General features: G+C 41.4%; 1 protein-coding gene and 3 long non-coding RNA genes across 4 annotated transcripts in view; all 4 read left to right on the top strand.

Moving 5' to 3' along the window:
- LOC146563629 (uncharacterized) overlaps positions 1–1696 on the top strand; it is an 11839-nt gene extending 10143 nt beyond the window's left edge. Inside the window, exons 16-18 of the mRNA XM_085290584.1 lie at positions 374–445; positions 614–715; positions 1610–1696. Coding sequence (XP_085146710.1) covers positions 374–445; positions 614–715; positions 1610–1696 — 261 coding nt within the window. The remainder of the gene's footprint in view (positions 1–373; positions 446–613; positions 716–1609) is intronic.
- The window catches only part of LOC146563625 (uncharacterized), a 33758-nt gene that overhangs the window by 11767 nt on the left and 10375 nt on the right, over positions 1–11616 (top strand). The window lies entirely within an intron of this gene.
- On the top strand, positions 3500–5853 carry LOC146563628 (uncharacterized). Its single transcript, XR_014894341.1, has 3 exons — positions 3500–4454; positions 4533–4589; positions 5022–5853. It is a non-coding gene; the product is annotated as an uncharacterized LOC146563628 (long non-coding RNA).
- Positions 9901–10929, top strand: LOC146563627 (uncharacterized). Its single transcript, XR_014894262.1, has 2 exons — positions 9901–10054; positions 10286–10929. It is a non-coding gene; the product is annotated as an uncharacterized LOC146563627 (long non-coding RNA).

The following is an 11616-nucleotide window of genomic DNA, read 5'->3' as shown; positions in this document are numbered from 1 at the left end:
TGTAGCTTATGGGGTTAGGTTAACTGGTGATTCAAAACTGCCCTTTGGTGTGAATGCAAATGCTTGTCCTTCCATGTTAGACTGGTGATCTGTCCAGGTTGTACTGCCCTATGGTAGCTGGTATAGGCCCCAAAACTGCTACCCCACAATCCTGATAAGGATAAGTGGAAGAGGATGGATGATTGCAAAGGAATCAGTTGTTAACTATTGTAGCCAGTATTTTTTTCAGAAGAAAACATTTCTTGAGTGGAAAGGCCCCCCCCCCCCCCCCACACACACACATGCAAATTAAAAACAGAAGCACAGGCCTGCCCAGTACAGTTGCAAGAAGAGCACTTGGTCTAATCTTTGTGCCATCTTTTCTTTGTTGCAGGATCTTGATGAAGAAATGCCTCAGCAAGGCTCAGAAGCCATGCATTCTTCTTCAGTGCAAGATTTTGAAGAGGTAACATTGACCTAGGACAGATTTTAATGAATGTTTCTCATGCACGATGTGTACCTTACGCTATTTGCCAATAGTGAAATGGTCTATTCATCCTCTTGAGTGATGCATTTTTAGTAACTGTCAGATTACTGTTCTTTTGTCTTCATTCTCTATCTGTTACACACGAAGACTGAGACCAGCCAGATTCAGAAGACTGTGAGCTGCCTAAAGCCGCAACCAAACAGCTTTCCAAACAATGATCTGGACCTGAAACATCCAGAGCCTGAAAGGGTAAATATAATCCAGTGTACCACTTAATGAACTAATAATTTAATCTATCATCATTCTTTATGGATGCTGTGTGTGTGTGTGTTTGGCAGTCACCTGGGTGTGATGTGATTTACATGGACCGTGGCTTGTAGGTCCTTTTCATTGTTTCAAAGTGCAAGTCTGGATAACATCTGAGTGTGTGTGTGTGTGTGTGTGTGTGTTAACCACCCAAATGTGACTTAGGAGGACCACACTGTTATTGGGGGACTCCGTCAAAGTTTGCTTCATGGTGACATCACTCTGGTTTTAGGAGGGGTCTTCTCGTATGTCTTGACAGTTTGACCTACAGCATGCAGAGCTCACTGCATGTGCTTTGTTTCTATGTTGAAATTTTTTGAAACTCAGGCTTGAACATTAAGATAGATAGTACTATACAACTTCTTAAGTTGTTTTAGGCACTTTTTACTGCTTTAGTGCATGGGCTCTCTCTGGCTGTGTACTCTGGCTTCATCCCACAGTCCAAAGATGTAGCTTATGGGGTTAGGTTAACTGGTGATTCAAAACTGCCCTTTGGTGTGAATGCAAATGGTTGTCCTTCCATGTTAGACTGGTGATCTGTCCAGGTTGTACTGCCCTATGGTAGCTGGTATAGGCCCCAAAACTGCTACCCCACAATCCTGATAAGGATAAGTGGAAGAGGATGGATGATTGCAAAGGAATCAGTTGTTAATTATTGTAGCCAGTATTTTTTTCAGAAGAAAACATTTCTTGAGTGGAAAGCCCCCCCCCCCCCCCCCCCCCCCCCCCCCACACACACACACACATGCAAATTAAAAACAGAAGCACAGGCCTGCCCAGTACAGTTGCAAGAAGAGCACTTGGTCTAATCTTTGTGCCATCTTTTCTTTGTTGCAGGATCTTGATGAAGAAATGCCTCAGCAAGACTCAGAAGCCATGCATTCTTCTTCAGTGCAAGATTTTGAAGAGGTAACATTGACCTAGGACAGATTTTAATGAATGTTTCTCATGCACGATGTGTACCTTACGCTATTTGCCAATAGTGAAATGGTCTATTCATCCTCTTGAGTGATGCATTTTTAGTAACTGTCAGATTACTGTTCTTTTGTCTTCATTCTCTATCTGTTACACACGAAGACTGAGACCAGCCAGATTCAGAAGACTGTGAGCTGCCTAAAGCCGCAACCAAACAGCTTTCCAAACAATGATCTGGACCTGAAACATCCAGAGCCTGAAAGGGTAAATATAATCCAGTGTACCACTTAATGAACTAATAATTTAATCTATCATCATTCTTTATGGATGCTGTGTGTGTGTGTGTTTGGCAGTCACCTGGGTGTGATGTGATTTACATGGACCGTGGCTTGTAGGTCCTTTTCATTGTTTCAAAGTGCAAGTCTGGATAACATCTGAGTGTGTGTGTGTGTGTGTGTTAACCACCCAAATGTGACTTAGGAGGACCACACTGTTATTGGGGGACTCCGTCAAAGTTTGCTTCATGGTGACATCACTCTGGTTTTAGGAGGGGTCTTCTCGTATGTCTTGACAGTTTGACCTACAGCATGCAGAACTGACTGCATGTGCTTTGTTTCTATGTTGAAATTTTTTGAAACTCAGGCTTGAACATTAAGATAGATAGTACTATACAACTTCTTAAGTTGTTTTAGGCACTTTTTACTGCTTTAGTGCATGGGCTCTCTCTGGCTGTGTACTCTGGCTTCTTCCCACAGTCCAAAGATGTAGCTTATGGGGTTAGGTTAACTGGTGATTCAAAACTGCCCTTTGGTGTGAATGCAAATGCTTGTCCTTCCATGTTAGACTGGTGATCTGTCCAGGTTGTACTGCCCTATGGTAGCTGGTATAGGCCCCAAAACTGCTACCCCACAATCCTGATAAGGATAAGTGGAAGAGGATGGATGATTGCAAAGGAATCAGTTGTTAACTATTGTAGCCAGTATTTTTTTCAGAAGAAAACATTTCTTGAGTGGAAAGCCCCCCCCCCCCCACACACACACACACATGCAAATTAAAAACAGAAGCACAGGCCTGCCCAGTACAGTTGCAAGAAGAGCACTTGGTCTAATCTTTGTGCCATCTTTTCTTTGTTGCAGGATCTTGATGAAGAAATGCCTCAGCAAGACTCAGAAGCCATGCATTCTTCTTCAGTGCAAGATTTTGAAGAGGTAACATTGACCTAGGACAGATTTTAATGAATGTTTCTCATGCACGATGTGTACCTTACGCTATTTGCCAATAGTGAAATGGTCTATTCATCCTCTTGAGTGATGCATTTTTAGTAACTGTCAGATTACTGTTCTTTTGTCTTCATTCTCTATCTGTTACACACGAAGACTGAGACCAGCCAGATTCAGAAGACTGTGAGCTGCCTAAAGCCGCAACCAAACAGCTTTCCAAACAATGATCTGGACCTGAAACATCCAGAGCCTGAAAGGGTAAATATAATCCAGTGTACCACTTAATGAACTAATAATTTAATCTATCATCATTCCTTATGGATGCTGTGTGTGTGTGTGTGTGTGTGTTTGGCAGTCACCTGGGTGTGATGTGATTTACATCGATGAAGTTTATTAGTTGATATCTGCAACTGAATTGAAAACACCTCACCTTTCCAACTGTCCAAAACAAATAAATGTTGCAATATTTTGCTAACAGTGTCACAATCATTGTCTGGTGTGCACAACAATATCATCTTTGGACAAGTGCATTCAGTGTGTGGGACTGGTTTCCTCCCTCAAGTGGCTTGGCTATAAGTGCAAAGGTGAGACATTTAGTGAATAGGTACATTATATAGTAAAAAGCATTAATGGAGTTCAACAAGTTAAGACTAGCTGAAATGAACACTGCTCCCTTTTTAATTAATGGGTGGTCACGTCTAATTAAAGAAATGTAGTATTACCTCATTGGTGCAGGACCTTGTAAAAATGGTATACTTGGGATTGTCCTCAATTCCCCATTCCATAACATAAACTGCTCAAAATAATAAAGGGAACACTTAAACGATGCGATGTTACTCCAAGTCAGTCACACTTCTGTTATATCAAACTGTTCACTTAGGAAGTAACACTGACAACCAGTTTCACATGCTGTTTTGCAAATAGAGTAGACAACAAGTGGAAATTATAGTCAATTCACCATAATAAAGGACTGGTTCTGCAGGTGGTGTCCACAGACCACTTCTCAGCACTTATTCTTTCTGGCTGATGTTATGGTCACTTTTGAATGCTGGCGGTGATTTCATTTTAGTGGTAGCATGAGACAGTCTACAACCCACACAAGTGGCTCAGGTAGTGCAGCTCATCTAGCGTAGCACATCAATGTGAGCTGTGGCAAGAAGGTTTGCTGTGTCTGTTAGTGTAGTGTCCAGAGCATGGAGGTGCTACCTGGATGTGGAGTAGGCCATAGGAGGGCAACAACCCAGCAGCAGGCCTTAAATAGTAAAACTATGTACTATAATTTCCAGTATTTGCTCTGTTTTTTGTCATATCTCGTTGTTAATGTGAGGTTTTTGGGGGGGTTGTATGTGTTTGGTTTTTTTGGGTTTTTTTCCCCCACAATTTCTCAGATGAAATTGCATTAAGTGATGCTGAAACAAAGGACAGTGAGAGTGAATCAGATGATGATGACACATCACTCACAATGTCGGCGTGTGGCACCAGTGAGCCTGTACATGCAGTAGCTGATTCCACAAACACAGCGCAGCCCCAAGACACTGTAGATTGTGGTAAGTTACCACTAGCTTGGTTTCTGTGGATAAAATGTTTGTTACAAATATTAAAACTTAATCAAATTGTGTAATCAGCAGATGAAGGACTACTCACAATGCCTGCAGCAAGTGAGACTGCTGCTCCCTCTGAAGGTAAGGGGTGCAGTTGGTTCTCGAAGCTTATTATTGTTTCATCACTTTGCAACATATGGCAAACTGCAGAGTGGTGGCAAAAAGTCACTTGGATGAGTGACAAAATGTTTCTCCCACTGAAAACGCTACGTCCAGATTAACAGAATCAACGTTTTGGGATTTACTTACCTGGATGATTGAGCATGCATCAAGAGACTTTTATTCAACTTTTTATTCAGTCTTTTATTCACAGCGGAACACTAAATGTTGTCTCATTTTAGAAATTTGATAAATTTTCAAACAGAATTTTAGCTCGTTTTGATATTGATGGTAGCAACACATTTCAGAAGTTAGTACAGGGTAGCATCCATTCTTTTAACAAGCAAATGTTTTTTGTTTTTTTTGTTTGGTTTTTTGTTTGTTTTAACTACTACTACTTTATATATCTTCCAGAGAAAAATGCTGCTCAATCCCACAATTCCCGAAGAGCTCCCAAAAACATGTGGTCCAAGGCTGAGGTTGCTGCAGTGATGAGGCATTTGAAAGACCACATAAACGAAGGGAAACTAGCCACCAAAAATGAATGCAGTCATTGCAAATTGGTAGAAGATCCGGTGTTGGCAGGAAGAACAGTTCAAAACATAAGAGATTTTGTAAGAAACAGAGGATTAACTGCAAAAAGGCAGAAAAAAATGAACTAAAATAACTGTTTAGAGAGCTGTGGTTTTACATCTTGGTCAGATTGCCAATTGTTGTTAACACTGATGTTCTGTTTAAAGAAAAAAAAGTTCTTGTTAAATACAGAAGTAGTTTGTATTTCATAATTTTTACATTTAATTTATTTAGGTTTTTTTTTTGACGGGTTATATTTAAAATAAAAAATTATAAATGCATATTTTCTCCCCTTAATATTTACCTTTAAACTATTAAAATTCATTTTAAATGTTTTTAATTTTTCTGTTTTCTATATTTTTATATTTCTGTGGGAAGCGTGGGCATTTTTGTCCATAGATTTCTTTTTTTATTTATGGTTAAAATTAATGTTCAGATCCAAGAACACTAATAAAATGATGTTCCAGTAATCCTGTGTCCTGTCAGATGTGTATTCATGGTAATGATGAGCTATTTACATATTACATCATTGTCCCTTTAAAGACCCAATATTGCTTTTTTTGGACCTCATAAAACACATTGTTGTCAAGTGGACAATGTCTCCAGAAAACACAATAGAGTCTGGTTGGTGTGTATCAGTGTATCTAGACTTCTATAGGGAGTGTATGAGGTCTGAAGTGACCCAAATTTTTTTCAGATTTTTTCGAACACTTTAACCTCGCTCCCTTGGCTCTAAGTCCTTTCAAAAGGGTAGTCCACTTAAACCACCACCGGGCGGATTGACGTAGTATAGTCCCGCCATACCACATAGACCCGTATGTGTGTGTGTGTGTGTGTGTGTGTATGAGAGCGAGATAGTGACCTTTGCCCTGTTATTGACAACCACAGAATATTGCCACTGGTGCCTGTAATCACTATCTGTACTGTCCGGAAGGAAAGTGTGTGTCTGTTTCTCTTTGTGCATCTGTGTTAGTGTGTTTTCATTTGTGCACAGATTATAACTGAGGGAGTGCACGTGTCCTTGAGTGTGCGTGTGTGTAGGTAGTGTGTGAGCGGCAGCGTGTGTGGAACATGTGTTGGCGTTCTCAGAGGAACAGCAGGGCTCTAATAAGGACTAGTCCTGGATGGCAGCTGGTAAACTCTGTCCTCAGAATAGGTGTCCTTTATTCACGCACAAAGGAATGCAAATTAGTCCCAGCGCCGAGTGGACACTGAGAACTGATCCACATGGCGCGCACGATCGCTCTCGAACATGCATTGAGAATTGCACCGCAATGCAAGTTCCCGCAATCGAAAGACAAAACAGGCACAGCCAACGACAAGGCCCACCCGCACAGCTGTTTTGTTAGTTCGTGTGCAAATGCGTGTGTGTGAGAGAGAGAGTGTGCGCGACTGTGAGTCTAAGCACGTGCGGTGACCAGGGGTCACTTTCTGCTTTGGCAACAAAAAAGTCTGGTAGAAGTCTCAAGAGCTCAAACCACACCCACACACAATTAAAGCACTTCATTTTAAAACTCCACCTGAGAGATGAAGCTTGGAGTACCTACTGGTGACCCCCTCATTGCGCTCGTGTTATTTTTCAGATTCCTCTCAGTGCCTTTGTGTCACAACAGCGGCGCTAAGATGAATATCTTTTATCGGTTCAAACAATAAAGCTTTAGCCCTTCAGCTTGATTTTCAAGTTCATATCCATATGAGGTGTGCACCATACTGGCAGGTCAAATGATGCCATTATTCCGGGAGCTTTCAAAAATTTTAATTTATTCTAGAATTTGCCACTGTGTTGCAGTAATGTAAGTCCTCGTGGTGTATGTCAAGAAGCCAAGGCCTTGAAAACAAGTTCATTGGTTAAGAGGGAATGCATAGATATGTGCTTACATAATGGGAAATGAGCTCTTGAAACCACATACATTGTGTTATTGTACGAGTTGTGAGTGTACTTCAAGACTCATTATGAAAATATGAGGCGTCCATTCAACTGTATTAGATTTCAGAATGGCATATTACCAGAGCTTCAACAGGGCTATGTTATTGAGATGTGCTTAAACGTTTCCTTAAAGCTCCACTCACCCACATTTTATATAGATAATAGATAAAATCACCACGCATGCGATGAGCAGGATCACTTGGAAAGATTAACCCTTAGTTCCAGTACTGTGCAGAAGTCTTGAGTCACCCTTCATTTCTCTCGATTTTGCTTTGAATTTCTTGTCATTTTTTCAAGTGGTCCTTAGATGTGTTCCCTCATCTTTCAAAGTTTTTCTTTGGACATTGGTTGCTTTTTCACTCACTTTAAGTCAAAGGCTTATACTTCTGTATATTTACAATTTCTGTTATCTGTTTGTTGAGCCACTTATCACTACCCTATAAACAAGTCAACTCTAAATTGTATCTTTATGCACTGTGTTATTAGCAGCCCATTTCCTCAGTTGAATCTATAATCAATCAAAAGTAACATTTTTGTACCTACAAAATGATTCCCGAGGAGTGTTTTGCAACTTCCTAGGGCAATATTTTGGTCTTCAGCTCATATTAGCCCAAATTTTATTTCCCATTCATGTTTAAAAGTAAACGGCAATGATTGATAAGGTGCAGGCTAATAACAGTGTGAGCAGCGCTAGCCTTACAAATGTTTGGAGGGTTTGCAATTCTCAATAAAAAGGAATCCCCAAACCTACACTGCGTAAAACAATGAATTACTGAATATTAATGTGTCTACACGTCTGCTCCATATCAGCAACTTTAACATGTTAGCTTAATAACTTTAACCCACAACTTTTTATGACTTTTTTTTCAAAGAGTACTGTTCCAGGCCTGTTAGTCAGCAGCTTATTTCCTCAAAAAAGAAGTAATAAAGTCTCTTCCTCTGTGACGAATTATCCATCAACAATGGAAACAATAAACAGTTACCAGTTTTGGTGGGAGAACTCATCTTGATAGAATCTTTGATGTTGACCCATAGGCTAAAGTCAAAGTCACAGTCAAGGCAATTCTGTCATTTTGGTCCCTGCATGAGAACTATCACACTCCAGGTGTTAGGAAGCAGCACAGGAAGCCCATGATAAGAATTTCTATCATGGTGCCATACAGAAAATGATTTCAGCGTCCCAAGACTAGCTTGAATAGATACCCTGTCAGATGCAGCAGTGAAGGTGACCCAGTCAGACATCAAAGGGTGCCAGCTGTTTTCTCAAACTGAGGGGGGTGGAAGAGAAGAACGAGTAGGACTGAAGAGGAAGATTGAGATGACACGTCGGATCTCCAGGAGTGTCACTTTGTGTAATGGGTGAGTGGCGGGTATTCATCTGCCTCGAGAGAAAGAGACGGAGAATACTCCACATGGACTTCAATGAGACTTCAGTAATTACTTATTACTGCACATATGGATGAGATGGGGCATGAGAGGACTTGAGGCGCGTGCAGCTCTTCCTCCATCTGAAAACCACCTCCGGGGTGACTTCAAGAACATCCCTATAATGCTCCAAGACAAAAGTCTCATTACAGGTAATTATGGATTGCCTATATCACCGCCTCTCTGCCCCCTCCTCTTTCTCCAAAAGCCTTCTGCCTCACCCTCACTACTTTTATCCTCTCATTCAACAGAAGTAGCAGCCTGGGAGAGGGAAGGAGTGATAGAAAGGGGGGAGGGAAAAGGCTATTACCTGGGAGCAGACGCTGATCATGGCCGCTGACGCTTTACTGCACTTCCATTCATGTGGAGTGGCTCACTTGTGGGCAGCAATTACCGACCAAATGATCCAAACTGGGCCTTGTAATGAAGGGGCTGGACTGACTGAGTGACTAGCTGCACTCTTCTGTGCTTGTGTGCAGAGTATCATCCTATGCTTTTAAACAGATTAGAGCTAGTGGGCTTGAAGGTATAGGTGTAAGCTTTATGCACACTTGTGCATCCTTTGCATGGACTAGCAGTAGTCTGAATTCCCTTTAAAAACACGTATCGGTCAAACTGAGCTCTGTTCTGCACACGTCCCTGCACGCTCGCCCATGCTCCCCTCACACCATGCAATTGTCAATGTGGAGCTGGTGCAACAGGCAAGGCTGTCATCCACAGATCACAGACAACAACGGCGCCTTCCTCAGCCGCCTTTGAAAATGTCACTGTGGGAACAGCATAATCAACCCCATGTCACCACCAGCTGCTCCATTCGGACCACATTAGAATAAACAACAGGCAGGGAAGAAGCAGAGGTACAAAGAGTGGAGACAAGTGCATACGGAAAGATGATGGTGCTCCATCTGTGGCCACTGGTGAACAAGGAGGCAGGAAGCACAACTTGAGCCAGTAACTGAAGGGTGGGAGGGGTATAAGGAACCTCTGAAATCCATCTGTGTGATGCATCACAGCCTTCAAGAGCAGAAACTGGTCATGCTGGTGTAGCCCTGTCTGCAATTATTCGGGCTTGCAGTATAAAGAAAAAGTGTACTGTAATAAAAAATGGTTAAACTATAAATAGTTGATAAAACGTTTAAAAAATCATATGCTTTGGTACAAATGTATTTCATTTACAGTTAAGAGTCCAATAAGTAAAAGGGTTTCATGATTTAGAGTTCATTTTCTGTGCACACTAAATATGTTGGGGTGTAACCTAAGTTTATTTACCCATCTAGTGTCAGTTATCTCAATATGGTATTGTCATTGGTTGTTGTGCTGACGAGCCAGTCAATGTCACTCTTCTCTGTTATGGGGGGGGGACAAGTGGTAAGGTTTGTGTGAATCTGTGGGAGCGGACACAGAAGCTAAGTCCGAAGAGAGAGATGTCGTAAGGCAAACGTGGTGTGGATTTTGCATCTAAGTGTGTCATTGAGGTCGACTACCCGTGGTCCTGATAGTACTTATTTGTGATCTGCAAGAGGTAAATGAGACTGTGCGCCTTGACATTTGTACTGTAACTATTCGTTATAGTGATATAATATCGTGATATGTGATGCTAACTAGCGACTTGCTAATTAGCGCAACTTACCGCGTTATGTGCTGTGATACCATGCTGTATGTTTAGCTCTGTGATTTTCAGCAAAGCATGCTAATGCTAAATCGTTATGTGATAGCATTTGGTATTGTAGCTCAAGTGTTTTAATGTGTTTAGAAGCCGAGGGACGCTCTGAAAGGAGAGAGAGGTTTCTGCCCGGATGGACCCTGCTGTTTCCTCGCCCCTGACTGTTGTTTCCTCGCCCCTGACTGTTGTTTTCTTACCCCTGACTGTCTTCACTACTGGTGAACTAACTGCCCGTTTCTGATTGCCCCACTAACAAACTCATTGGACTCGTGAGTACTAACTGGAACTAAAGTGCACATATTTTGTTTATTGCTCAGTTTGAGTGAAGCGGCCATCAGTTTTAGGCCTCACCGCACCCAAACTTCGAATCAGGCCTGCATCAAGCACCGTGCTACAGGTGTAGTGTGGACAGGTTAAAGTGTGTGTGTGTGTGGGCCCACTGTTACACAATCGGTTTAAATTGAGTAAGTGTGTAGTTGATCAAAGTTATTGTCAAAGGTTGAAATTCATCCATGTTAAAGGTGTGAGCTGTTGTAGCTGAAATAACAGTTGAAATACCTAAAAAGGAGGTATTTTGGGTTGATAATCTTTTATTTAAAATCCATGTAGTCATTTTTACAGTATTTTTGTTTGTTTATTTGAATTCAATCCATTTGATTAAAGTAACTGTTTATTTTATTCATTTCTTTTGTCTAAATAAATACCCGGTGAGGGATAAATTTGTGTAAAATACAGTTGTGGTGGTCCTTATTATAGCAATTAGAGGGTATCAGGTATTATTATTAGTAGCACTACGAACCCAGGCCCAGTCTCATTGTACTATATACTCTAGCTTTACCATAGCTACGTGGGACCTGGGTTACATAAATGGAGGCACCGCTGGGATATTTAACTAAAGTAAACTAAATTTATTTTTGGACCAAGAGGATAACAGGTCGACCCCACAACTGTCAAATTGTTAAAGTAGTCAAACGTGCAACAAAAAAATAAACCAGATAGCAATGATGACACAACAAAGGAGCAGACCGTCACAACTTGAGTTGGTCAACTGGTGCAAAGGGGAATCAATAGATTTGAAACATGCTCTACTATTGTATGGGGTACCGGAAGGTGTTTCGAGAGATGAAATAGAAGAAACAGCAGGGACTATCAAAGCTTTGGGAAAAGTAGTAGTTAAGGGAAAAATGTTTAACTCTCAACTAAAATCATTAATGGTGTTGTGTGAGTGTCGTGAGGAGATAAACCCCATGACAATCCCCCCTGAGATAATGCCAATAAGTGGTGGAAGTGGCTGGAAAGCAGTGTACTACATTGAACCTCAGCCAGATGACTTTGAGGGAAAGTTACTCACTTTTCTGCAGAATGAAGGGAAAACCTTAGATGATATCCAAGGGTTACGCACCCACGGAGGGGAAGTGGAT

Source organism: Mchenga conophoros, linkage group LG11 (assembly GCF_057382185.1).
Source record: "Mchenga conophoros isolate Kocher_MC1m ecotype Shallow Benthic linkage group LG11, M_conophoros_male_GT1.1, whole genome shotgun sequence".
Classification (NCBI taxonomy): Eukaryota; Metazoa; Chordata; class Actinopteri; order Cichliformes; family Cichlidae; genus Mchenga; species Mchenga conophoros.
This window is presented reverse-complemented; position numbering and strand designations above follow the sequence as displayed.